The sequence below is a fragment of the Trypanosoma melophagium genome, assembly GCF_022059095.1.
Source record: "Trypanosoma melophagium isolate St. Kilda chromosome Unknown ctg7segment1, whole genome shotgun sequence".
Taxonomy (NCBI): Eukaryota; Euglenozoa; class Kinetoplastea; order Trypanosomatida; family Trypanosomatidae; genus Trypanosoma; species Trypanosoma melophagium.
Genome location: NW_027125191.1, coordinates 20,631 through 46,916, shown reverse-complemented (window position 1 = coordinate 46,916; position 26,286 = coordinate 20,631). Strand labels below are relative to the sequence as shown.

Sequence of the window (26,286 nt, the reverse complement as noted above, 5' to 3'; positions counted from 1 at the left end):
CAAACACAGCGTTTTTTTTTTTTTTTTGTTTCTTCGTTTTTCTTCGCAAATGCTTTATTTTTTCTTTATGCATAACTAATTTTTTTTTTTTGCTTTTCTACTTTTCACGTACCACAACCCACTGTAGAAGAAAGAAAAAACAAATCAACGAACAAACAAAAAAAACCAAAGCACAAATAGTAAAGATTAAAATATCCGTAGATAAATTCGCTATGCAGGTACCACGGAAAATAGATTGGACTCATCAATAGTGTCTTCACGAAAAATCTTGTCATATGTTGTTCCAGCATCCATGCTTAAACAAACATAGGCATTGTCCACTTGCTCTGACACGTTGAATTGCAAAGTATTTCGCTGTGGAGTCTCAACACGAGTTCCCGGAAGTAAATGTCTTTCATTACCGGTCACCTCACAACCTTCTGGACGAGTAGTTAAGAACAATCTGTGCTGTGGACCAAGAGTAACACCATTAATGTGAAGGGTAAATCGTTTGCCCACTCGCGGTTTCCCATCACAATTTTCACACTCAGTGGAAAGGGCATATCTGACATATTCTGGAACTGGCGCTGGTGGTGGCGGTTTTAATGATGGAACGGGTGGTACTTCTGGTGTACTAGTGTTGGTGTTACCACTAGTATTACTAGTAGTGTTACCTGTAGTGCTGGTGTTACTTGTAGTATTAGTAGTAGCAGTGGTTTTATTCCCTGTTGTCGTCGTCGTATTGGTGTTATTTTTCCCTGGGGTATTCTCCCCGCGTGGTACAGAACCCATACGAGTCCCATCTGCATTAAACACAACCCCTCCGCCCGGTCCTGGTGGCAGTTTCCGTTCATCCTTCATGGCCTGCAGCACAACCTCCGGTGGTGGCCAGTAATTGCGTGCCTCTGCTGGGAGTTCCCCCACCCGCGCCATCCAGTCGTGTGTGACGACAAACTCGTAGTGCATCCCGCCGGCGGAGGCCCACACCTGCAGATTCATCGTGTTGGGCGCGAGATCGACGGTGAGAAATCCGTGCGTGGCCCACGGCTGGATGTAGCGGCTGTACTCCCCGGGGCTCGTGAGGGTGAAGCGGCGGGCGGACCCGCCAATGCCGTGCGCCATCATCGCCCCCCGCGACATTCCCCCGCTGATCGCCAGCACCCGCCCCTCCAAATTGTTCACCTCCACAATGTGATCATGCCCGCTAAAGTACACCTGGGCGTTATACGCCTTCATGATCCAGTTTAACTTGTTCACCATCCGCTCACGACGATGGCGTCCACTCCCGGCGGTGGGGTGGTGGCCAAACATAATCTTCCACCGCGCATTACTCGCCTGTAGCTCCCGCACCAGCCAGTTGTACTGATGACCACCCTGCAGAGAATGGTCATTCGTATCTAGCGCAAATAGCTGTACCGTGTACCCTGTGTCATCTATTGGAAGCTTCACCGTGTAATAGGGACTCGGCCAATACCAACGGGGATTTCGCTTCGCATACTGCAGTTGTCCACCCATATTGTCATGATTTCCTTTGCAGGGAAAAAACGGACCCGAGACATTTTTCATATCTTCCTCAAACGAATGTCGTATGCAGTAAGAGAGATCACCGCAGTAGAAATTATCCCCCACACTAATTGTAAAATTACAGCCAAGCCTCCCACATACTTCTACATAACGCCGGGTAGAAATAATTTCTGCATTCCAGCCACTCGCATAACCACCTAAACCCCAATCGCCAATGACCCCAAATGTTAAACCATGTGCCACACTACTTCCACAATCACTAAATATTTGGGTGATTACTAGAGTGAAAATAAGCAAGACTAAAGTTTGCACACCCATCACCTGAGAAACCAAATGATATATATATACTTTTTTTCGGTATGTTTAATATTTAATTCCCCTAATATCTTTCTCAAGACCCTCATTGAATGGTAATGAGGAAAAAAACGAAACGAAGCGAAGAGAGAGAGAGAGAGAGGAGGGGGGAGAGCAATAAAACACTTGCCATAGAAATAACTCTATAAGCTGTTATTTCACCACAGTTTCCATAAATTCAACCAAGAAAAGAGAAAATATGTATTGTACCATTAATGAGCGTTACAGAAACCCATAAAAACCAGAACTCCCTTATCCGCCCCCTGCACACAGGCGGAGACAGGAGAACCCCGGCGGAAAAATAAAAATAATAATAACCAATACACAAATATATAAACATATGAGAAACGGTAAAAAAAACCAGATAAAATAATTACATAGCCCCAACAAAACCGCCTCACTTTCCATTAGGATCTCCCTCAAAAAGAGACGAAATTTTGTCCTCCTCTCCCCCGAAAAAAAAAAAAATGAAAATCAAAAGTGTGAAGAATAAAAATAAAAATGAAAAAACCATTTCGTACAAGTGTCTCGTGAATAATAATCATAACGATCCCAATAGACCCCCACGACAGCACAAAAACAAAAATATACGCCAATAATGATGGTAGTTGTGCGTTTGTCTCACACAAACAATTATTATTATTTTATCTTGGGAAGTAAGGTAAGCTAAAAAAACAAAATCTGCAGAGACACATAGAAGAATAAGAACACCAACCGCCAGTAACTCTAGATAATAAGAGTACGGATGTAGTGAAGTAGGAAAATCCAAAGAAAAGAAAGAAAGGGAATACGCCCCATGGTAATGTCCATCGCACAGCCAACAGAGCACCAGCAGTGGAAAATAATAAAGATTGAAAAGGAGGTGGGAAGAATACAACGACATGTATATCCTTATACAATTAAGGAGGAGGAGGGAGGGGGAAAACACTTTCACTTATTCATGTTAAATAAATATGTATATATAAAAGAAGGGTTACCTTCCACCTCTAATAAATAAGGTGGGGAAAACGCCCCCTCCCCTCCCCCCCAAAAAAAAAATAAAAATAAAAATAAAAAAAGAGACAATATCACTTTTATCGTTACATTATGGATGAAGAATAAAACAGTGAAACAATATCAGTTACCACTTTTTTCTTTTTATTTTTATCATTGGGGACGTGTATACATAAAGCTGGCACGTGATGGTGCTCCGCGGTTAATCGCAACTTGTGTTGCAGTCACAGGTTCATGTGGGTAAACCTCTATCTTGCGTTTGCTGGTGCGGGGAATACAGAACCCTTTAACCACATATATAACTAGAATCACAGTCACAGGAATAAGTAAGTAGATAAATGGTTGCCAAAGACATCGATACTTCAAAAAACAAAATAAGTTGTAGAATTTACAATGTGAACAAGCAGAACGACCTTCTCCTTCCACAGCCCCCCCACCATCAGAAGGTGCATCACCACCTTGTGTACCGTTTGTCCATCCAACAGGAGTGACATGAAATTCTACAATCTTGGTATCCACAACAGTACCTCGTGCATCTTGCAAAGCAACACCACATTGCTTCTTCCCATTACTATTAGTATCCATAACATACAAGTCAAAATGTCGTGTTACTTCTTCCTGTGGTTTCAAGCTTAGGGATTGTCCAATCATTGGGTGAACGTCTGTGGTGCAGTTTCCTACACTTAATGTGTACTGTGCTGTTAGAGTACCTGTGTTACGTACTGTTGCTGTTAGTACACCATCTCCCGTACTGGCAGCAAAAGTACTGTTTGTCACCCCAGCCGCAATAATCTTTCCTGGAGAAACAGATATCAAATACTGAAGTTTGTCAGCGGAAATAATAACAGTTACCATAGTGGAAAAAGATCCCCTTACCCAGTAAGCAACATAGGGTGAGGTGGAATTAGCACCAGAGGTGAGATCAAATTCACCGAGGAAACGAATCATATACTGTCCTTTCCCTCCGCTCGCTTCTTGTTCCAAATCACTTTTACGGTAGTGTTCCAGTTGACCTGCCAAACAAGCCCCACGATACATATTACACCTGTTTCCCTGTCCTGAGAAACCCTCATACGAGACTCCCACCTTGTTGCACGCCCGACCATCTACCGTTACAAGATTTTTATCAAGTACAATCCACTCGGCTGAACCCGCCATCACACGGGCATGCGTTTTCGGTGAAGAGGGAACAAAGAGCATCTTTCCTGCAAGATCTAGTGGTAGTTCCGATGGCGTAAAGTCACCTACAATACGAACCAAGGCACCAAACTCCGATGAAGAATTTATTAATACATCTGGACCCAATTCAAGTGTTGTTTCCTCCTTGTTGTTAACGGAGTTTTTATTATTGCTTGATAACCCCACATGTATGCGATACCATGCCGTTGGAGATCCCAAATTGTACCCACTGTACCAAATCTCCCCGAAGCGAAGACATGAAGCCATACCTGTCATGCCAAATAGATTGCAGGTCTGAACACTACGACTATTTGATGGACAAACACCAGCCAATTGACAAATACCACAGTTACAACAGAATCCCTCACTGTATGGAATTGGATTTCCAAACCTGTCAAGTACCACCCCACAGGTTGCGGAAGTATCTGGTGTATCTCTGCATCCACTAAACACATTTGTGGTTACCTGCTGCTCATATGGCTCGGCGTTGAAGTTCCGCTCATAGAAAACAGGATAACGGTATTGAACACGTGATTTTCGTGTTGTCAGTCGAACCGGTTCAAACATCACCTGAGCGTTTCCACCACTGTTAGTCTTGTCCACAGCTTCACGCACCAATACAACCTCTTCTACATCTTCCATTTGTCCGCTCTCCACCGCTAGTGTTATAATCATTTTCTTTTCGCAGGGGAAAGCCTCATTAAGACTCCCACGTTCGCAGTACTCAATTGAAGATGATGCCACAACTAAGGCCTCAGTTATGAAAGGAGACATCATCGTCAGATGAGTAAATATCGCCGTGATAAAAAATATGGTGATTGAGAACATTTTCTTTTTTCTCTTATTGGTATCTCTGTCCAAGGAAAAAAAAAAGAACCCTGCTTCTTATTATTCTTGTCTTTTTTTGTTATTTCTACCATTACAAGAGATTAATAAAGAAGAAAAAGACGCGTGAAACGAAAAAAAAAAACAGGAATGGGACGCAGTCTAATAAAATTACCATCAACATAAACACATACCTCAAATAAGAGACTTTTTAAACCTTTTTTTTAACCTGTGATAATAATACTGATAGGCAAATAATAATAATAATAATAATAATAATAATAATAATAATAATAATAATAATAATAATAATAATAATAATAATAATAAAAGAAACGAGATTTTTCTCTCTCACTGTATGTGTGCGTGCGAGCGTACATATCCTCATAAAAGGCAATTACAATACAGAAGAAGGGATGTATCGAAACAAAGGGAAACTCCAAATAGAAAAGAAAAAAATAAAGCAAAATAAAAAATCAAGCACAGTGTACCTCCACCCCTTACTTCCTTCCACCATCACTGCTACGATTGGTATTCCCTGACACTTCTTCAACTGTAACTTCAAATTCATCTATTTTCTCGGGAGTTTTACCACTATGCGCTTTGGCATCCTCTTCAAACTGTACTTCAATATCATCCTCTGCCTTGTAGTTTTCAGTCCTTCCACTAGACAACATTGGATCATCCTCCTCTATCTGCTTTTCCACAAAATCCTTTGAAATTTTACCTGTATTTGGATCATACGCCAACTTTGCCCCTCTTGCCACTTTCTTTCCCTTTTCATTCTCCCCCACCCCAAACGCCATCATTCCCATCTGCGGCAATCCATCGCCCCGCTGCAATCCCTCCATCATCGCCCGCATCGAATCCCGCATCTCGGGGGTGAGGGACTGCTTGAGTGTTTGGTGCATATTCTGCAGCATGGCCGGGTCCATCGTGGGACTTCCGCCGACAAAACGACCGTCAAACAAATCGGCCGTACCGCCAGCCGATGTGGAGTTTCTCTTCGCGTCGGATAATATCTTTGCAAAGTTCTCAATATTGGAGATGCCGCAGCCACTACCGCCGCACTGTAGACACACAGCCGTTGGGTGGAATAATGAGGAAGAGGAGAAACACGTAAAGAATAAACGTGATCGCTGCATTGATCGCTAAACAGACACACACACACAGAAAGAGAAAGAGAGACTCACACAGAGAATATGTTCAGTGTGGTTTTCTTGCTAAATAGCAGTAGTAAAAAAAAAAAAAAAACATACCCAAAGAAACAGAAAAAAGGAAAAGAAACAACATACGTAAAGGCAAAATAATACAAAAGAAAAAAAAACAATAAATAAATAGGAACAAAAAAGGGTCCAATTACAGACACCCCTTAGAGTACAGAGGTTTAAGAAAAAAAAAAGAACTATTAGTACAAAGCAACAACAACTTCGACTTTACCCATTATCGAAAATATACTGCAAAACGAAGCGATCCCATCTCCTCGCTTCCCAAACTGTGGTTCTTACTTCTTCTTATGTGCCTCACACTCCGCCACGATGACTCGCTTTTTCTTTTTTTTTCTTCGCCTAACTCCCTTCTTCAGCCTCCTCTCATCACTCCTCTTCCCTCAACTACGGAGCGTAAAAACACACAAAGACGAAAAGAACAAAAAAAAAAAACGGTTCTACACTTAGCGATGATATCCCACCAATGACTGGCGCTCCTCACCCGCCCGACTTCACTACTCACTACCCAATATATTCATCCACTTTCAGGTGAATTATCTTTTTATTTTAGTTTTTATTTTTTTTCTTTGCTTTACTCTCGTTCGCCCTTCCCTTCTCCCCATTTTAAAACCATCCCATTCCAAGACACGGTAGAAAGAAAAAGAGAAAAGGAGACAGAGATAGAAATATAGATATAGAAGCACGTCAAATCTTAATCAATTCATAATAAGGATAACACCACGTTAGGTGCTAAAATATACTTTGATATAATTTGTCTCACACAATTGCCGATTCTATAGGAGAGGGTACAGTTGGGAAAGACAATCCCAAAAGTTGGCCTCTGTAATCTTTAGTTAACTGCCGTGAATAACGACGAAGTTCACTCAAAGAAGATGTCCCAGAAATTGCATTTACTTCAGAGTTCGGGTGGTTTAGTGTCCCATAGTTTGACGCCGAAACTGTAGATAATCCTCTGATCTCTGATGAGTTCCTACTAACATCACCCAAGAGCGAGTCCAGGTGCAACTCTGCTTGTTTGGGGTATGCCGAAAAGGGTAATAGGCGAAAAAACCATCTAAGAAAAAAATTTGGATGCACGTGTTCTCCGTATTCATCGCCATCACCAAAGACTTGATGTAAGTTTTCCTTCACCCCGAGATCAAATGGATTTGGTGATGGAATTGCATAAGGATCTTGCTCCAATTGATGTTGCTGAATGACGAGATCAAGGGTTGTCAAGTTGTGTCGAGCAAGTTTCCAGTGTTTTATCAGTAACGAAGCCGTTAAGAGAAGAAAAATGAGTGATTCTCCGAGACAGACATAAACTCCTAAAAAAGGTGGACATCCATCCATACCTCCCAGCAGTAACTTAGACATAGCGATATTATTTCCTTTAATTTTTCCCATTGTGGTAGTATGGACATCACCGCCCAGAAGTAATGGTCCTAAAATACATTTACCATTACGCCAAACAGCATCTTCTTCGCTGCGATGTACCACGACTCCTCCAATAATTCTATAGTGTTGTACAAGATGTAGAGAAATAGCCACTATTAACACTGCACTTACCCATAATGTAAATGTAAAAGTGTACAGAACCACAAGGAGATACAACTTGTAGTTGAAAAACCCTACACACTGTCCAAGCCAGGGACAATGATGATCATACTTCAATACACATCGTCCACAGTGACTACAGTGATGTGCCCTTTGTGGTTTATACACAATACACAAAGGACACAAATGTGGTGCTCCCGCTACTTCTCGCGCTAACAAAATACTCTTTGGCGATCGCTGCCGGAATGCCTGTGGCACACGACCGGGATCTGTCACTACTGCTGCCACGTACGCCCACGTAGCGAGTATTAACAGTAATACAGAGATACCAAACAAAATCCAATTCTCAGTTGAGACGTTAAACAAATGGCTGAGATGCAGAGGGGAGGAAGAAGTTGGTCGTACTACCTCTAAGCCAAATGGTTGAAAAAAAGCCAATTCTAATGCTTTGAGTGTGTGGGGAAATAAGTAGGTGTAATAACTATACGCAGAGTACATGGTTACAGTGAATAGGGTGATAAGAATAACGACATCTGCCCCACTGCGTCCACAGCAGTACATTCCGTGTTGATATCACTTTTTTCTCTCTCTTTTGTTTTGTTGTTGCTGTTTTTTTTTTTTTTTGGACGGTCACACAGCAATAAAAACAAAACGAATCACGATGCGTTCAATGAATAAAGTTTTACAAAGAAAAAGATCTCTTTTTTTTTCTTTTTTGAGGGGGAACACAGACACCTACCTCTCTCTCTCTCTCTCTCCCACCCAATCCGCCACAAAACACCCAAGAAATAAATACAAAGGAAAATCTGACACACCAGTTAGTTTCTTCCTTCTTTACGCAACTTACTTTCTGAGTTTCTAAATTAGTCTGTTTCTTATTTCCTCGTTATCTGCAGCACTCGTGCAAATATTAATATTTTAATACGAAGAGAGAAGAGCGAAATAGTGAGGAACACGCAGCGAGTCGATCAACTCCCAGTACAATCCCCACGGTTTACGCAGCAGACGTCCAGAAAAGAGTCTAGAAAGAGAACTGTGTATGTGCGTGTATATGTATGTGAGTGTATCTGTGGAAATAAAGGGGGAAAAAAACACGCGCTAAACTAAAATTTCTTGTTTGCTTTTTTTTTTGTTGTTGATTCTCTAGTTGTTGTTTTCTTTTGTGTGTGTGTTTCTTTTTTGTTTTCTCTTTTTTTAGTTTTCTTCTTAATTCGCCCGCAGCTCAATACAGCTCTTTTTCCTTATTATTGTTATTATTATTTCTTCTGTGCTACACAAGGGCAAACGCCACTAAAGTAAGTATGTATGTGTACGATAAAGAAAGAAGAAAAAAAATTAATAAAAAGAATTGAATAAAAAAACATAGAAATAAAGAATATTAGTATTCAGTATCCTCTTTTTACATGCTCTCTGTCTTCTTTTTCTTCTGCGTACATAATACAATAATCACAACAAGAGAAAAAGAATACGTTAGACGTGTGTTTGGGGGGGAGAAAGTCAATAGAAGTGGTTAGAAAGAAGCAAACTCAATCTATATATATATATATATATATATATATATATATATATGGCCTCTAGTACTGTACAAATCCAGAAGAATAAAATGTTATGGTAAACTATAACTAATAGTCTCATCCCAACTGTTCTCTCTCTCTCCCTCTCCATCTTACAGTCTCATAATATCTCTTCGCATAGATGGGGACTCCAACAGCCCCATTAAAGCAGTGGAGAAAGCTGCATGACGTTCCTTGTTATAAACACTCCTAAAAATCTCTGGAGCGTCTTCATTGAAATCATCAAAGCAATCATCTATCTCTCCGTATAAACGATAGGCTTTAAGCATCGCATCCCGATAAATATTCGCTGTACCTATTGCCTCGGGTACTTACCTCATTTCATTTTTCTCAGATGAAGGTGAAAATGCATCACGCAGGAATTGTTCAAAATCCTCATGGTTTTCATTCACTTCACTGGGGCAGCCTCTGCCATATTGTTGTTATGATGTGGATGTATAACAACATCTCTCTCTGTTCTGGAGGGTGGTGTTTCGTATAAAGACCGCGCGTGTGATATTGGATACTGTCCAAGTACGATTATCTCATCATAACCGTCATAATCTTCTTTTATTTTGTTTTCTTTATTCTTTTCTATTTTCTCTTTATTTTATATTTTCTCTTGTTGTTGTTGTTTAATGATATATAATCTATGTTGAGGTGCGGCATCCACACGGCGCTCCAGAATGACGAGAGGATGTGTCTTGACGCCCATTTTGTTCTGGTTATATATATATATATATTTATTTATTTTTTATTTATTTTAAATAAAAGGAGAAAAAGAAAAAGAAAATAATAATAATAATAATAATAATAATAATAGTAAGAGAAGAAAACAAAAAAAGACACACACAACTAAATAAATAAGAAATATTATTATTACTAGTAGTAACAATAGTGATAATAGAAAAAAAAACACTACAGCCATCCTGTAGTGCCTTATCACCAATAACTCCTAGCCATGGACAAGAATTATCTCTTTATTGTACCCCCATTTGATCTAATTTATTGAATATTTATTTATTTTAATTTTCTTTTATTTCATTTCTCATCAGTTTTCTTTTTCTTTGCTGCTATCTCTGCTTTCCTCCATCTTTCTTTATTTCTTTTTATTCTTAGTTATTCGTGTCATTTCTTCCCATCCTGCGATGGCACAAGAAACACGATCCCCCATGACCAATAAATAAAAGAATAAAGGCAGCAATCAGCATGAAGAAAAGAAAAGAAGGAATGATGACAGAAGAAGAAGTAAAAAAAAATAAAATAAACGAGTAAAATAAAAGAGAACACATCGATATACACTTGTACAAACCAGAAATAAATATAAATAAATATAAAACAAAAATAAAAAGAAAGGAAGACATGAAATGGGAAATGAATGAGAAAAGAAACGACTCTGAGGCGCGCAAACAAGAATAAATAAAAGGAACATATAATTCCTCTTTTTCCTTTAAATTCTTCTTAACACCGCCACTATCATTGCTAATATTATTATTAATGAGATCAGAGGGGCATACATTCGCAGGCATCAGAAATGTAAAGCGTTTTTAAAAAAATACACCGGAAAAAAAAATGTCATATACTGTGTAATGAAAGAAAAAAAAGGAAAAATACATGTGTATAAATAAATAAATAAATAAATAAATATATATATATATATATATATATATATATTTATATATTTATTTATTTATTTATATATTTATTTGTGTTTTCTTGTATGTATGTTTGCTTTTTTTTATGTATTTTCATAACTTTCTTGACGATTTGTGTTTTTTTTTCTTTTTCTTCCCCCCTTTTTTCTTATGATTCATCCTCATAGTAGTATTACGACCAACAAAACGAGTAATGAAGGAGTATGGGAAAATAAATGAGACTTACCCCTTCTTTCCATCACCTTCGTTTCTGTTTGTGGATATTACTATAACGTAGAGGAAGAATGAAGAAGAAAAAAATTTTCCATTTTACGCGTTAGTGAAAAAAGGGAAAGAAACATCTAACATCGCCTTTTTTTTCCCCTCATATATATATATATATATATATATATATATATATATATATATCACTCAGGGAGTTCGTTATTATTATTATTATTATTATTATTATTATTATTATTATTATTATTATTATTATTATTATTATTATTATTATTATTTCTCTGTTGCCTTTCTCTCCTTGTTACTACCATTGCTATTTGATGATGTCTTACTTTAACACTGTTTCATTCTCTGCAGTTTCTTTTCGTTATTAATATACCCAACAAATAATATTAATAATAATAATAATAATAATAATAATAATAATAATAATAATAATAATAATAATAATAATAATAATAATAATAATAATAATAATAATAAACAACGCACCACACGAGTGTAGGAATAAGTGTCAACGCGTAAAGTGAAGACAGCAGAAAGGGGCACCACCAAAAAAAAGAAAAAAAAAGAAAAAGAAAAACAGCTCGAAAGGAACACTCTCACACGACAAAACCAGAAAAAAGAAAGAAAGGAGTTTTTTTTCGTAAGTGGGAGAAAAAACAAAAATCAAATAAAAGACCACTTGCAGAAAGGCCACAGGCACATACATATATACATATCATGTATCTATTTATCTAGAAGATCTCTTTTTTTTTTTCTTCTCCTCTTTTCTCCTGCTAATGTAGAAATAAGTGCGTATGAGTGGCTAAGGGCAAAGTAAGATGATAGACAGATAGTACAAACAAGCAAACAAATAAAAAACAAAAACAAGGCAGTGTAAAGCATGTGAGACACACAGTAGAATAATACCAAAAGTGATGAACAAACGAAAATGAAAAAAAGCGGGGTGAATCGACTTAACGCAAACACATCCACGGAATTCCCACGCCACATTTCCCCACACCATAAAAGCGCACATAACAAAAAAAAAACAACAACAACAAAAAAAAAGTAAATAAAAGAAAAACAACGAAAAAAATAAAAAATAAAATAAAAATGAATCAAAAAAACAAACACATATATAAATAAAATTCGTTAAAAGTTATGAATAGAAGCGGAGGAACTCAGCCGAGTTCCTCCTTGTGGCCATGGTGGTGGGAGAGGCAACACTGTCGAGGTTGCCCCGGGGGAAGCCGGAAAATAAAATGAAAAAGTCAGGGGATGAGAAGACGGGGAAAAAGACAGGGAAAGAAATAAACAAATAAAGGAATAAATGAATAGATAGACAGAAAGATAGAAAGATAGAGAGAGACAGATAGAGAGATACAGTGAAATAGAAATGAAAGAAAATAGCAAACAAAAAGAAAAGGAAAAAAAACGATCAAAAAAAAAAACTGAGGAAGAAGAAGTATCTAAATGGAAGAATGTAATATAAACAATGCACAGCTGTATTTTAGCTCTTCATTCTTTTTTTTTTGGTTTGTTTACCTTCCACTATCTTTGTCTTTTTCTTTTCTTTTCCTCCTATCTGTGTTCTCTACTCTTCTCATATTTTCATTTTCACACCTCCTCCCATTCTCAGTTCAATAACATCTGCGGGTGTTCGGACGAGTCTCTTTTATTATTATTTCGATCCACTTGCACACGTACATATTTAGGCACATGTACATACAAATATGCATTCATACATACATATGAAGGAATAGTAAAAGTCAAATAAATAAATAAATAAAGGGAAGGAAGAAAAACAAAAAAAAAGGAAAGCAAGAAAAAAAAAACTTAAAACCGATTGTCATACGGATCATTGACTCTACCATTGCGTTATACTCTTTTCGATTGGAAATAAAAATATATATATCATTGTCATGATTCAACAAAAAGAAAAGAAAAATAATAATAATTACAGAGATCACGGTAACCACCAAAAGAAGGGAAAGAAAGGAGCACGTACAGAGAAGCAATAGAAGAGATTTACAAGTATTATTATGAAGAACAACTCCTCCATTATTTATATATAAGGTCCTTCATTCCTTTCTTTCCTTGGTGGTGGGTCTTCGTCCACTTCAAGGTAATATTACTTGTCAACTTTACCTTCCAGTTCCTTCTGCAGCATAGTACACCTCCTTTTTTTTTTGTTTACTCTTTTTTTTTTACTTCCATGCGTTCATATTTAGCAACAGCCACACACTCCTTTTGGCTTAATAATTGCACGTATATCAATATATATATATATATATATATATACGTATATGTCTGTATTTAAATATGTTGACGTTTCCATCCTTTGTTTCCCTTTTTTCCTCCCTTTCTCCTTTATTAATTGACTGTTTTCCGAGTTCTCTGTTTATCTCAGGGTGGTTGGAGTCACCCAGGCAAAGCTGGGTTGCATATTTATCTGCGGAAACCCGCCGTTGTACGGTACGCCCGCCGCTGCCGCATAGCCAGTGGATTGCTGCGGTGATGGTTGTTGTGGTTGTGACATCAGCGGCATTGCCGAGAGCCACAGCACTGTTCCCGTGTTTTCTGTAGACCGCAGTGGAACAGCTGTAAACGTCAATGGTGTTGACGGGACGTTACCAACAACAGCAGCTGCTGTATTATTATTATTATTATTATTATTATTATTATTATTATTATTATTATTATTATTATTATTATTATTATTATTATTATTATTATTATTATTATTGTTATTATCGTTATTATTATTATTATTATTATTATTATTATTATTATTATTATTATTATTATTATTAGCAGCAGTAGTAGTAATAGTAGTACCGTTTATTCCAGATCCCGCCATGATACTCGTAGTGGTGGTGGGTCCTGTCTGGGAGGCGGTGTACATCAGTGGTGTAATTGGCATATGTCTATCCACGCAATTTACATTCATGGGCGTTGATAATACATTGTGTGGCTGCATTATTGTACTGTGGGTGTTGCGGCCACTGCGGCGTACTTTGCACGGCGCATCTGGACGACAAGCCCACAGTACATTGCCGGCATCATCGACGAACCGAATCATATTCTGCACTGTACGTTGCTTTTGATGTCGTACACAGATAACAGCATCAAATGGGGCCATTCTAACAGCATTTTCACTCCCTGTCTGACAGAATGGTGTTTTTCCTGTCAAACTCATAGTAGAAGAATGGTCTAATGAGGTATGGCATACACCAGCGATATTATTATTATTATTATTATTATTATTATTATTATTAGTAGTAGTAGTAGTAGTAGTAGTAGTAACGTGTGGTGTTATTCCACTCTTGTATTCCGCCGCTCTAAGTCCCCCACTGACGCCAGCGCCAACACCGCAGAGAACTGGACTGCTCGGGTTTGTGCTGGAGGCAATCGGTGAGTGTGAAGTTACATCAGAAATCCCACTTAATGTAAGCCCAAATAACAGCGGTGACGAACACTCCTCATGTTGTTGTTGTTGTTTTGATATCGGTATGCTGTTGTGTGTGATCGGTCCCCAAATGCTCGAATTATACGGGCTGGAAAGCCCAGATATATCTCCTGAAAAGATCATGAGAAATAAAAATAAATAGATAAATAAAAAATTTGTTTTACGCGTGCCCTCAATTTCGCGCTTTTCTGTATATGTACGTTTGTGTTGTTGTTGTTGTTGCTGTTGTTGCTGTTGTTCTTTTTTTTTTTGTCTTTTTATTCAGTGTATGTGGTTTTCTTTTCTTTCTTGCCGCACGTAGCTGAGAAAACTATTCGGCCTTCGCTATTTTTTCCTTTTCCTTACGTGATCGCAGATATCAAATTAAAAAAAAAACAGAGAAATGTGTATATAAAAAAAAAAAAGAATCCCAAATAAAATGAAAAATCAAAAGACCCTACAATAAACACAAACAGAAAAAAACAAGAGTATAAAGAATCTTCTTGTAAAATGTGTTATTTAACTCTCATCATACAGATAGAACTCACTTCCACCTTGTTTCATGTGCCTGTACAACACATTACACATCCACCTTACTCGCAAGAAGACATCGATATTCCTTTTTCCACCCAAAGCAGAGGAAAGTGACACATCTCATCTTCACTCCGCTCTAAAACCCTCGTATCATCTCCATTACTGTTGTTATTATGGTTTTTATTACTGTGTGACTGCTGCAACCAGTAGTGAACAGAACCTCCAGCCACGATCCCATCACCTTCTTTCGACATCCCAACAGGAATAAGGTTCACAGGTTTAACGAATGAGTGATCAACATCATTCTCAACTTTATCGCCACTCAAAACACCATATAACGTGGGAGTCCTCTGAAGAGCGATTCCCTTTGGCTCTAGCTGCCGCAGAAGAAGCTGTAGGATTTTTCGTTGTCGCTGAGCCATCCATAACCGCGAGAGCGGAAATCGATCAGCCATCATCTCTACAGTACTGTAAAACTCATCCATTTGTTTTTCGTTTTCACTTTTAAAGGGAAATGTTTGCAGTTTAATCATTTGTTGAGCAGTTCGCTCCATACATTGCCGTGTAATACCGCGAGGCAATCCAGCTTTGGTATTTAGCACAGCAACATTACTATCCAACCAGGCAAAGGAATGATGAGTTGCATCAGCTTCGTTGATGTCGTCATCGTCTTTGTTTTTGTTGTTCTTGTTGTAATCCTTATCATTCTCTTTTCTACACCTTTTTACACCAAGTAATGGAAGAACATTGCTTTTTCTCCCTACAGTAAATGTAAGCCATGCACTCCGTGACCAACAACAGTCAACCTTTTCTTTTTTGTTATTATTATTCTTCTTTTTCTCATCGTTGCTACCATTACCTCCATCACCTCCTTTCTCTCTTGTCAAAGAAACATTGTTCTGGGTAAGGAGTGAAAGTAAAGAAGATGGTGTAAATCCACAAATAGGCACATATGGAGCTACTTGCATGTCATACAACACACACCTGGTTCCATCAGAGACATTATTTCCCTTTCTAGGAGATGTATTTTCTCTCACAAAGTACTGTCTACGGTCATTCAGAGCTCTGGCCACATCCTCTAGCGAAAACGAGTCATCCATCCTGTCAGCATCATCTAAATACTCTGGAAGCCATATACTTTTAAATCGTATGCGTTCCGGGAACAGCCGTGTTCTGCGCCTTCCCTGCATTCCCAAACAATGCCAACGCAGCAGTTTGTCAGAACACGACATACAAAGATTTTGGTGTCCTTTTCCAGGCTTTACACGACTAACTAAGAGTAATCCATCAGCTGGATGACTGCGGTGGGCAGCCATAGTGTGACCATGGCACACAACAACATTACTACTCCCATCAACAACACTATTACTATTAACAAGAGTAACAGCAGTGTTCAAGGATACCATAAGCTCTTTTGTAAGCTCTGGGTTTGTATTTCCTCTCGAATTATATACAAGTAGTGAGTGTCCACTTGGTGTTCGCAGCAACACACGACCTCCACCATGAGGCATAGACATCGCCCCACACGGAGATTCAGTGCAGACAAGATGCAACTTTACACCGTCCCGTAAGCGAAAACAACGCCAAGGGAAAGCATCATTATCATTACTATTATTACTGGTTTCACTTTGCTTTAGATGCATAAAAGAGCAAAATTCCACAAAAGGGTGTTGACGAGTTTCATCCTGTGCAAGATACTCCGCCGCATCTAACAAAAAAGCAATAAAACCCCGACGAGCCATTACCTCTGCATGACCATCTCGAAGCAAAAGATCAGCCTCAAGAAACTGTTTGGGAGGTTCATAACCAACACAACGAGTACCACTACCCAACGAAACACAAATAAATCTGCTTGTGTCATCCCTATTGCTGTTATTTGATACAAACTCCAATATAATACCTGCAACAACTGTCCCTCCACGACTCAATCCTGTAATGACATTTTGGTACCATTCATCTCTGGCACGCTGACGGAGCAATGCCAAAGCGAAGGCCTCAAGAAGCGAACTGGTGACAAGCGAATCTTTACCTGACCCATAATACATCAGTCTGCTAGTCATTATAATAACATAAGCAAAAGAGGAAAATCATATGGAAATAAACATTTAGTAGTACCAGTAGTAGTAGTAGTTGCAGTAGTAGGAGCAGTAAAGAAAAAAAAAACTACAGTCAACATATTTTATCAATAATAGGGTAAAAAAATTCCACACAACTTTTTCTTAACCAATCTGATTTATTTATTTCTTGATACCCATCCTTATCCTCAATCCGCCATAAAAGCGACACAGAAATTCTTTGCAAGAGAAAAGCGGTATTTCGTTGCTCTTGTAAGGTTGACAAAAACCACATTTCGATTGATATGCTCTCAACAGCTTCCTCCCCTCACCCCACTCCCTCATACAGACGCAGAACACAAAAAGAAAAAAAAACTCTTTTTCCTTCTTCATATCTTCATTTCCCTTATTTTTATTTCACTTCTCTTTTCGTAATTACCTCACTTTGATGTCAAAGGGAAAAGAATAAAACAAAAGAACTTTTTTATCCATCAGTATTTCAAAGAATGAATAAGCGTCTGCATTTAGTTTTGTTTCCTATTTCTACAAAAGGAGAAAACAAAAGCAAGATAATGAATTCAGTGTAAACGATGTTCTGAGTCCTAAGTCTATCGAGGATTCATGCGGCAGTAAATCAAGTAATTCATAAAAAAAAAATCTACGATACTTGAGATTGCTGAGAACCCACCAAGTGACAAACATTTAGAGTTCCGCCCCTGCCGAACTCCGCTCCGCGTGAAGGGTACTGAGAGGGAGAAGTGGATTGGACAGAAAAAGAAAAAAATCCAAATTGCTAAATTTCAAACCTGACATCTTCCGAAAAATCAATTCCCCCACAATAAAGTAAATTAAAAAAATATAGGAGAAATGAAAACAAACTCACACCTCATTCATTTCAGCCACATTTAGTCACACATGTTTTCCTCATGCTTCTGGAAATAAAATACCGGTCCCATGTAGTTTGCCGTTTTTTCACTTAGATTGCTTATTTTTTTCTCATATATTTTGTTGCCCCCTTTTCATCTCGGTTCATCCCGTTTTTATTTTTTTATTTTTTTTTTACACCCTTTCCCAACAGATGTACTTTTGTTTCTGGTTTTATGAAGAGGAACGAAACTTCTTCTTGTATATTTGAAGATACTCCTCCATCGGTCGGAATACCTTCTTACCCGCCTCAGATGCAAGTCCAGCCTCCAAGAGGTCATTGAGTAACTTGTAACTTGCAAAGAAATTGTATCCGCCAGTCAGTTCTGGTGTACATGCCTTCAGTCGTACTAACATGGGGAGAACATACACATCCGCGGCGTTCATCGTGTTACCGCCAAGAAAGGGACCCGCACCAAAGTGTTGCTTCTTTAGTTGCTTTTCCAACTCACCAGCCACCCACTCAATATCTTCCTTCGCACCCTTGTCTTCTGGATTCTTTATAATAGAATTCATGGCGCCAAGAAAATAACTGGCATTTGACTCAGCGAATCTCACATAATATGAACCATCTACATCCTTAGGAAGAAGCTGTGTCCCGCTCTGTGGGAATTGGTCATCAATGTAATGAACAATAGGTTGAGATTCATGAACATAAGAGCCTTGAGGTGTGAGCAATGTCGGCACAGTTTCACGAAAGTTAATCCATGGATACCATTCGGGTAAATTACTCAGATTAATGTCAACAATAGGAAACTCGATATTTTTCAATGCACATGCCAGTCGTGCACGATCTGCGAAGGGACACATCATAGAAACGAATAATACATGGTTTGGAGCGAGTGGCCATGTAAGGTGTGACGATGGTACATGTGTCTTAAAAGCAACAATGTAATCTTCTGGTTTTAGTGTTGTTTCCTTTACGGAAGATCTCTTCATAGATTCGAAAAATATCTTCTTTATGCGAGGACCTTTGTTAAATATGTTGTAACCGGCATAATAACTTAAAACTGGGCGGAAACGGATAAAAAAGGGCATAATCATAACATCTGCCAAAGAAAATGTTTCATCAAGAAAGTATGGTCCACTTTTTTGTTGTTCAGAAATAATAGCTTCAATATATTCAGTATTGTCATCTACCGCCTTTCTTTTTGTCGCATTAAAAGGATCTTCACTAAGAGCAAAGTATGCTCCAATAAGATCAGGAATCTGGGAAATGAAAAACTCCACGCGATGACGTTCATAGGGTGTAGACCCCATGAAACGTTCTTCTTCTGGGGAAATACCAGCAAGGTAACGCGTAATGAGATCTGATTCATATACAAATTCTTTTCCATCAACCTGAAGTGTTGGCACTGTCCCACGCGGGTTTATATCCTTGTACCACTGTGGCATATCCTCGCCAAGAGGTATATCCACTTCTTCCACAGAAAGTCGTTTCTCTCTTGCCATGATCATAGTACGTTGAGAAAACGGGCACAATGAGTTTTTGAACAGTTTAAGAAGCTTCGTCATGATGTATTTCTCAGTTTATGTAGGGTAAAACAAAATGGATTGAGTGTGGCTTTCCGTTTTTTGGAACTAATAATAATAATAATAATAATAAATAAATAAATAAATAAACAAATAAATAAATACTACTATTATGAGAAAATATACAAGATAAAAAAAAATAGGAACAAAAGAGTTTTCTGTATAATCATAAGAATAGAAAGCTAAGAAAAGCACATTATTTCATATATTGGCAACAGTTAAGTATACACAGAAAAACTGATGAAACAGTTATTATGTTTTCTCAGTTCTCATCCCTCTGAGGAAATAAACGTGACAAAAGCGTTTCGGCAAGGTAATTAGTTTGCTGTTGGCTTATTCTTGCATCCAGGGGTACACCACTTTCGTAGGCACGCAGTACAGCTGTGTCACGTGTGGATAACATAGAGGACTGCATTGTACGCCAAAGTCGCGCATTGTCCCTAGGATTACTTAAGAGATATTCCTCCGCCTTTTTCGGGTTTACTGTCCATAATGCACTGGTGAAACCGGCGAGTGGCACAATACGATCATTTGCAATCACATTTTCTTCTACTGTGAGTGGTGCAAACACTCCATGGGTGTCGCCTATCCCCAACACGAGCGCGGACGCGGCAGATGGAGGACCCGCTAATCTCTTTAAAACCTCCCCAAATGAAGAATTGTGATAATTCGATGGACCACCACTTGGAAACGTAAGCAAGTCATCATGGTAAGAAATAAGACGTACTGTTCCAAAGTCAAATCGAGAGCTACCAAAGATAAATAGTAGATCGCTGCTTCGAAAATTACGATGTACGCGAAGAACACGTTCCAGTGATTCTCCAAACATTATAGGGGGTACACGTGGTTCTAGTAATGCACACCTCGATGGGTCTGTATGTTCTCCTAAAAGTAGTCGATCACACCATATACCCATGTAGTCTACCACACGTTCTGAATCCCACGTCTGTGGATTACGTATGCTACCATGTCGTTTAACGGAAACTACAGCTGTAGTACCTTTAAAGAAATTTTTGCGTTGATGATAATTCTTCTGTCGACGTGCTCGGCCAAGTGCATCCCGTGGATGTAAACGGTTCACGTCAGGATTGTGAATGTCACTTGGGGAAGGAGAGCATGTGTCAAGAATTTGCTGGGCGACACGGTTACCAAGAGCCCCACGCACTACATTTCCTTCTTGATTATTACAACCTATACAAACAATAAGCCGTTTCACGGCGGTATCCGCTATGGAAGCTTTTACCCGTACCACCAAAGAACTCGTCATAATGCTGACAGGGCTATCAAATTAAAGCAAAAATGCAGAGTCTGCACTCTTACAACATAAGAGGGGGAAGGAGGAAGAAAGAGAACAAAAGCGGAACAATCGCATTACCTATCCCCATATAAAGAGAGTTCCCACTGCATAATTCTATTAAACGCGACCATTCATCGTTCTCATAACACATTTTCTTTTCGCATTCTGTGTAGTTCTTCCTTCTCTTTCTTTCAATCTTTCTTTTTGTATAGTCTCATGAGCACTCATCTCACCCTCTTTATTTTTACTTTTTCAAGATAAATTAACGGTAGCCTAAAACACTTTATATTGGGTCTCCTAAGCGTCGTCTCGCTATTGTGTATGTCAGAAAGAGGTAGCCTCTAACAGCTTTCCTTCTCAAAATATTTCCCACTTTCTTCTTGCCTCCTTTTTTTTTGTTTCATCTCCCATTCTGTGAAATGATACTACGTATTTTACTGGGTTCAACACCTAGAGTTATTGATTAACGGAAGCAGCTGCAGAGGTTCCTGATGTATTCTTCTCTTCTGTCTTCGAATTTGATTCTGCTACAGATGTGTTTGACTCCATATCACCCTCTGCTATCGCCTGTTCTCGTCGCCGTTGTTCTGCCTCCTCTTTTCGTGCACGCAGCTGGGCATCTCGAGCCTCTCGTATCTTCTTGCGCGTATTTACGAGAACAGTATCTTCTCTGTCTTCTCGAAGAAACAGTGTTGTTCCCTCCAACTCTGATGCTTGGAGCTCCGTAATGGCACGAGCAGCATCATCTGGGGTTACAAATTCCACCACCGCTCTTCCGCCTGAAAAAACCTTGCAGAAGGTTACCTCACCTGCTTGGCGCAAGTGGTCCTTCAACGTGTGCCATGTAGTTTCGTCGGAAAGTCCGGACACTTGCACCCGCTGACCTACCAACTTTTTAACACCGTCAATTTCCACCTCCACAGCAGTGAGGGTGAGGGGGTCGACACGCCTTACCGGTGGGTTAAAGCTAGGTGGGGCAGCAGACCACGCCTCCTCGTCTACAGCGCTGGGCTGTCCCCAGACACCATCCGTGCCGCCACCCCGTCCGCGGCGGAAACTGCCACGGCCGCGATTGGCACGTGCCCCCGTGGACGCCCCCTGCCAGCCAGCATCGCCTTCATTCCACGCACTGCCGCCGCCCCGCCCTCCTCGCCCGCCGGAACCCCAGCCGCCTCCGCCTCTACCGGAGCCCCAGCCGCCTCCTCCTCTACCGCCTCCAGCGGAACCCCAGCCGCCTCCGCCACTGCCGCCTCCGCCAGAACCCCAGCCGCCTCCTCCACTGCCGCCATCTGATCCCCAGCCACCTCCGCCACTGCCGCCTCCAGCGGAGCCCCAGCCGCCTCCACTGCCTCCGCCAGAACCCCAGCCGCCTCCTCCACTGCCGCCATCTGATCCCCAGCCGCCTCCGCCACTGCCGCCTCCGCCAGAACCCCAGCCACCCCCAGCTGCTCCATCGTCATCGCCCCATCCTCCGCCAGAGGAAGACCCTTTTCCCCATCCCTGCATGAGAGCCACTGTGGCGTGCAGCACCCTTATAGATGTGCGCTTCATCAGTACAGAAAAGAAAAAACCTTCAAAAAATAATCTGTTTAACTAACCTATGTCTTCTCCTATTCTTCTAGTAAAGAGTATATCTTGCAAGAAAATCACACAATAGTACTTTTTCTTTAAAAAAAAAGCATAGATGTCACACTTTTACCTTGCTTTATTGAAAGAAAATAATTATAATAATTATCTGGATTTATAGCATTTTTCGTGATTAGTTTCACCCCTATTCGGGAATCAATTCGCCTTCACGTTACGATGCATCAAGTGAGACATAATAAAGCTCCATACCACCTGGAGCAAAGACCCATATACATAGCGAAAATGAGGGGGGAGATAGTAAAACATCGGCATCCAGTTCACACTCCAAAAGGCCAAGCTGTATAACACCATATCTGGCCAATCTTTTCGTAGTTGTCGCCGCAACTGTTTCCCTACCTCATCACAAAAGCATGGATAATCTAGAACCCAACCAACTTTACCCCCCTCAATAACGTCAACGCATCGACGACCGGTGTGATTAATGAAGTAATGACTCAACACTGTCACATAAAATAGATACAAGGGTGTAGTCAAATTGGCCGCTATCCAACTCATAAAACCCTTTACCAGGGATATGCGTCGTGTAACAGTAGCTGGAGGAAAAAGAATATCCAGTCTTCGGTAGACACTAAGAAAAAAATATGTATTAAAAACAACTGTGAAACTGGAAAAAATGAAGCTGCGCCGGAGATCAATCCAAGCAACAGGAGCATCATCCACTCCCTTAACTTTTGCGATAAGGAAATGGACAACCCTAGGACATTTTATTACCAGAGGTGAGTCGGTATTAGGAGGTGATCGCCCAAACACACACTGAACCATGACATCGGCAGAAAATCCAATTGATGTCCCTATAACAGCATTAGAACACCACGGATACCTGCGCAGAGAAAATGAGAGATTGTGGTAAAAACGCCGCAAAACCATACCCTGAAGAGTACGGACAGACAAATAGAGAGACACAGAAAGACACACAAGTGCACAAGCACCCTAACCTACGAATGTACGTAGTGGATGTAAAAAAGAATTATAAAAAATGTTACAATAAAATATCTTAAGCTCAAATTTATTCTAGTTTAAAAATCCAACCAGGTCGATGAGCAGAGGGAATTGTGTCAATGGGACTCTTCCTTTCTGTCGTGTTTCCTATCCCTTCAGATACGAACAAAAACGCAAAACAAAAAAGGAAAAAAAAAGAGGGGAAAAATCAGAGAACAAACGTCACAACCGATACCAAAAAAGAAGGAACCAAGAAGGAAAAAAGAATTTTTCCCTATCAAACGCTGTGACGCCTCACGAACCCATATCGGCAAAGGTGTTCAAAACGAATAATCAAAAGGTAGTTAAACACTCACTTTACACATTAAAAAAAAAGATAAGAAAAATAGGGAGGAAAGGGCATAAAGTAGAGAACAAGTGGCATTTAAACATATTACAGCTCAATTGTGAAGTCGAATCGCTCATTAGCCTACCCAAGAAAAAGTATACTTAATCACCAATAGAGGCTACAAGTGTGCATATATTAGACTCATACCCCACTACCCTATCACACTACACTACACTACAGCTCGCTGCATCTCAAAACGTTTGTTTTTCAATTTTTTTAACTATCATCTTTTGATAATTGATGTCCCAAAACTATAATTGAAGAATATTCTCAGGTCGAAGCACATCCTTTACACTTCGCTTGCAGACAGGACATTTGTTTTTTATTTTCTTTTGTACAAAATTCTCATCATCATTTTCTCCTTGTACATTGGTATGGCTACCTTTACTATTAAGTCTATGCAATGACCGTAATAATCCCTCTCTCCATTTTCCAATTTGAGAATGTGAGGATTCTCTTCTCTCCGTTAAATTGACTTCTTCACCTCCCACTCTTAGTCCCTCCGAATGTTGCTGAGGTAAATTATGATATCCCTCCCTAAGCAAAATAGGGGATGCCTCAGATAACCGAGGTTCTCTATTCTCAGATGTGCCTGCACCACCACCTTCTGTATTAAAAGAAAGAGGAATGCATTCTCCATGGACGTCATATGTCTCAAGATGTAGCGATGGCAACGATTGCGGTTGTTCCGCATTTTTATCTACTACCCCTACTAAAGTTCTTTCTCTCACTTTTAGTCCCAGACAAGGACGACAGAACAAATGACCACAAGGTAATAAAATAACGATATCATCATCTACTTGACCTTTCCTTATTCGATCTTCAATATTTCTATTTCTGGTCGTTTTTATTCCTTTCATTGAGTTGACAACAGTAGTTAGTATACGTGCCTGTAACGTACGCTGACACGCAGCGCAACTTAATACACTATTTAGAGGAGAAATTTCATCTCCTTCTTTATATCCACCATCCACCTTTGACTTTGAATTTGACTTTAATACTGATACTATGGTATTTAAGTAAGTTTTAAAGATATTTTTCGCTCGACGGCGGGCAGAAAGAGGTTCACTTGAACCAAAACCATGGCGTCGCACTGCAAGTTGTGCGTCCACATCTGCCAGGCGCATCCCATTATGTATCAAAATACTACCACGGTAAGAAATAAAGGCCCGTATCACTCCCATACATGACATAATCCCAATAACAAGAAGTACACCTGATAAAATTGCAAAAAACTGAGCATATGTTCCAAGAAAACGTGGATTTATTCCAGCTCCATTAGCTTGACAAGCGGAACATTGACTTAAACTATCCATTTTTTGGTCATTTTCGCATTTCAACGTGCTACTAGCAGAAATACATGACTGTGTGCCACAACACCACAAACAAGTATCTGATATATTTTTTTGCTGAGATAACAGGCAAAGACCACAAGTATTCGCGTATTGACATGGTGAAGGACAAACTTCACCTGAAACAATAGCAGCATCCCCCATTGAGCATCGCGTACCATTTGAAACACACCGTTGTTCTGCACAACACCATCCACATCCATTTTCTCGATTTAGACATTCATCAGCAGTATCATGTTTTGCACACACATCTTTAACACATCCTGATTCATCACCATATTTCATACAAACAGTACCTTTCCCACAGCATGTCACATTTTTTGTCGTGGCGCAGCACTCAGTGTTTTGCCCACATGCCATTTCACCACCAGCACCACCACCTGGTGCATTGCAACACTTGCTTCCACCAGGAACGCAGTAATATGAAGGAGTTTCACCACAGCAGATTGGAGCCTCAGTGGGGCAGTAACCCCCTCCACATTTTACATTTCCCTGAAGAGTAATGTTATTGTTGCTCATTTGAAGTTTTACCCACCGTACTGGTTTCACTGTCATTGACTCTTCACGCAGTAATTCTTCCATGACGTTTTCAAGGTTTTCCTCTTCCGGAATTAATTTAACAGGAAATCGCTCCTGTAGTCGCGTTCCTCCTTTCACCTCCATTGCCTCTGTAGTAAGAAAGTGCAAATCTGCAGCAAACTCAACCAGCAGGAGCAATAATAATAATAATAATAATAATAGTAATCGCACCATCATATTTCTCTTTATTGTTTTTTTTTTTTCCTTTCTTGTTTCCTCGTTTTCTCGAATAAAAGAATAACAATAGTAAATGGCGAAGCCAACGTCAATCAATGAAGAATTTTTAATTCTCTTCGTTTCTTTTTTCTGAAAAAGAGGTAAAACAGAAAAGTAAATAAAAGAAATAATATCCACTAAAAGAGCAGGCATAATAATAATAATAATAATAATAATAATAATAATAATAATAATAATAATAATAATAATAATAATAATAATAATAATAATAATAATAATAATAATAGCCCATTAATATTAATATTATTATTACAGACAGAAAACTTCGTAAAATAGACTCCGACTGCAGTCTTTTTAGATTGTCAACAAAATGCCTGAGG

At 39.3% G+C, this 26,286-nt stretch overlaps 12 protein-coding genes across 12 annotated transcripts; all 12 read right to left on the bottom strand.

The window, feature by feature from the left end:
* Positions 1 to 210: 210 nt before the first annotated feature.
* Positions 211 to 1,821, bottom strand: LSM04_003350 (Calcineurin-like phosphoesterase domain; the record flags this gene model as incomplete). Its single annotated transcript, XM_067333825.1, has 1 exon — positions 211 to 1,821. One exon carries the CDS (start codon positions 1,819 to 1,821, stop codon positions 211 to 213), a length of 1,611 nt encoding a protein of 536 aa, XP_067186292.1.
* A 1,182-nt stretch (positions 1,822 to 3,003) lies between these two features.
* On the bottom strand, positions 3,004 to 4,857 carry LSM04_006548 (Generative cell specific-1/HAP2 domain; the record flags this gene model as incomplete). Its single annotated transcript, XM_067333824.1, has 1 exon — positions 3,004 to 4,857. One exon carries the CDS (start codon positions 4,855 to 4,857, stop codon positions 3,004 to 3,006), a length of 1,854 nt encoding a protein of 617 aa, XP_067186409.1.
* A 497-nt stretch (positions 4,858 to 5,354) lies between these two features.
* LSM04_008382 (uncharacterized protein) lies at positions 5,355 to 5,999 on the bottom strand (the record flags this gene model as incomplete). The annotated part of the gene is made up of 1 exon (XM_067333823.1): positions 5,355 to 5,999. The coding sequence occupies one exon, from the start codon at positions 5,997 to 5,999 to the stop codon at positions 5,355 to 5,357; it is 645 nt and encodes a 214-aa protein (XP_067186466.1).
* An 840-nt stretch (positions 6,000 to 6,839) lies between these two features.
* On the bottom strand, positions 6,840 to 8,180 carry LSM04_005435 (Palmitoyltransferase; the record flags this gene model as incomplete). The annotated part of the gene is made up of 1 exon (XM_067333822.1): positions 6,840 to 8,180. One exon carries the CDS (start codon positions 8,178 to 8,180, stop codon positions 6,840 to 6,842), a length of 1,341 nt encoding a protein of 446 aa, XP_067186371.1.
* A 1,105-nt stretch (positions 8,181 to 9,285) lies between these two features.
* LSM04_000260 (uncharacterized protein) lies at positions 9,286 to 9,887 on the bottom strand (the record flags this gene model as incomplete). The annotated part of the gene is made up of 2 exons (XM_067333821.1): positions 9,286 to 9,482; positions 9,848 to 9,887. 2 exons carry the CDS (start codon positions 9,885 to 9,887, stop codon positions 9,286 to 9,288), a joined length of 237 nt encoding a protein of 78 aa, XP_067186194.1.
* A 3,548-nt stretch (positions 9,888 to 13,435) lies between these two features.
* On the bottom strand, positions 13,436 to 14,626 carry LSM04_008505 (uncharacterized protein; the record flags this gene model as incomplete). Its single annotated transcript, XM_067333820.1, has 1 exon — positions 13,436 to 14,626. One exon carries the CDS (start codon positions 14,624 to 14,626, stop codon positions 13,436 to 13,438), a length of 1,191 nt encoding a protein of 396 aa, XP_067186472.1.
* A 449-nt stretch (positions 14,627 to 15,075) lies between these two features.
* Positions 15,076 to 17,061, bottom strand: LSM04_000926 (Adenosine deaminase/editase; the record flags this gene model as incomplete). Its single annotated transcript, XM_067333819.1, has 1 exon — positions 15,076 to 17,061. One exon carries the CDS (start codon positions 17,059 to 17,061, stop codon positions 15,076 to 15,078), a length of 1,986 nt encoding a protein of 661 aa, XP_067186212.1.
* A 1,107-nt stretch (positions 17,062 to 18,168) lies between these two features.
* On the bottom strand, positions 18,169 to 19,509 carry LSM04_000122 (Glutathione S-transferase; the record flags this gene model as incomplete). Its single annotated transcript, XM_067333816.1, has 1 exon — positions 18,169 to 19,509. One exon carries the CDS (start codon positions 19,507 to 19,509, stop codon positions 18,169 to 18,171), a length of 1,341 nt encoding a protein of 446 aa, XP_067186184.1.
* Positions 19,510 to 19,789: 280 nt separating this feature from the next.
* LSM04_000900 (uncharacterized protein) lies at positions 19,790 to 20,794 on the bottom strand (the record flags this gene model as incomplete). The annotated part of the gene is made up of 1 exon (XM_067333815.1): positions 19,790 to 20,794. One exon carries the CDS (start codon positions 20,792 to 20,794, stop codon positions 19,790 to 19,792), a length of 1,005 nt encoding a protein of 334 aa, XP_067186211.1.
* Positions 20,795 to 21,280: 486 nt separating this feature from the next.
* Positions 21,281 to 22,375, bottom strand: LSM04_006647 (RNA recognition motif domain; the record flags this gene model as incomplete). The annotated part of the gene is made up of 2 exons (XM_067333814.1): positions 21,281 to 21,969; positions 22,009 to 22,375. 2 exons carry the CDS (start codon positions 22,373 to 22,375, stop codon positions 21,281 to 21,283), a joined length of 1,056 nt encoding a protein of 351 aa, XP_067186412.1.
* A 231-nt stretch (positions 22,376 to 22,606) lies between these two features.
* Positions 22,607 to 23,338, bottom strand: LSM04_008019 (Mpv17/PMP22; the record flags this gene model as incomplete). Its single annotated transcript, XM_067333813.1, has 1 exon — positions 22,607 to 23,338. The coding sequence occupies one exon, from the start codon at positions 23,336 to 23,338 to the stop codon at positions 22,607 to 22,609; it is 732 nt and encodes a 243-aa protein (XP_067186456.1).
* Positions 23,339 to 24,049: 711 nt separating this feature from the next.
* Positions 24,050 to 25,813, bottom strand: LSM04_008287 (uncharacterized protein; the record flags this gene model as incomplete). Its single annotated transcript, XM_067333812.1, has 1 exon — positions 24,050 to 25,813. The coding sequence occupies one exon, from the start codon at positions 25,811 to 25,813 to the stop codon at positions 24,050 to 24,052; it is 1,764 nt and encodes a 587-aa protein (XP_067186463.1).
* Between the last annotated feature and the right edge of the window lie 473 nt (positions 25,814 to 26,286).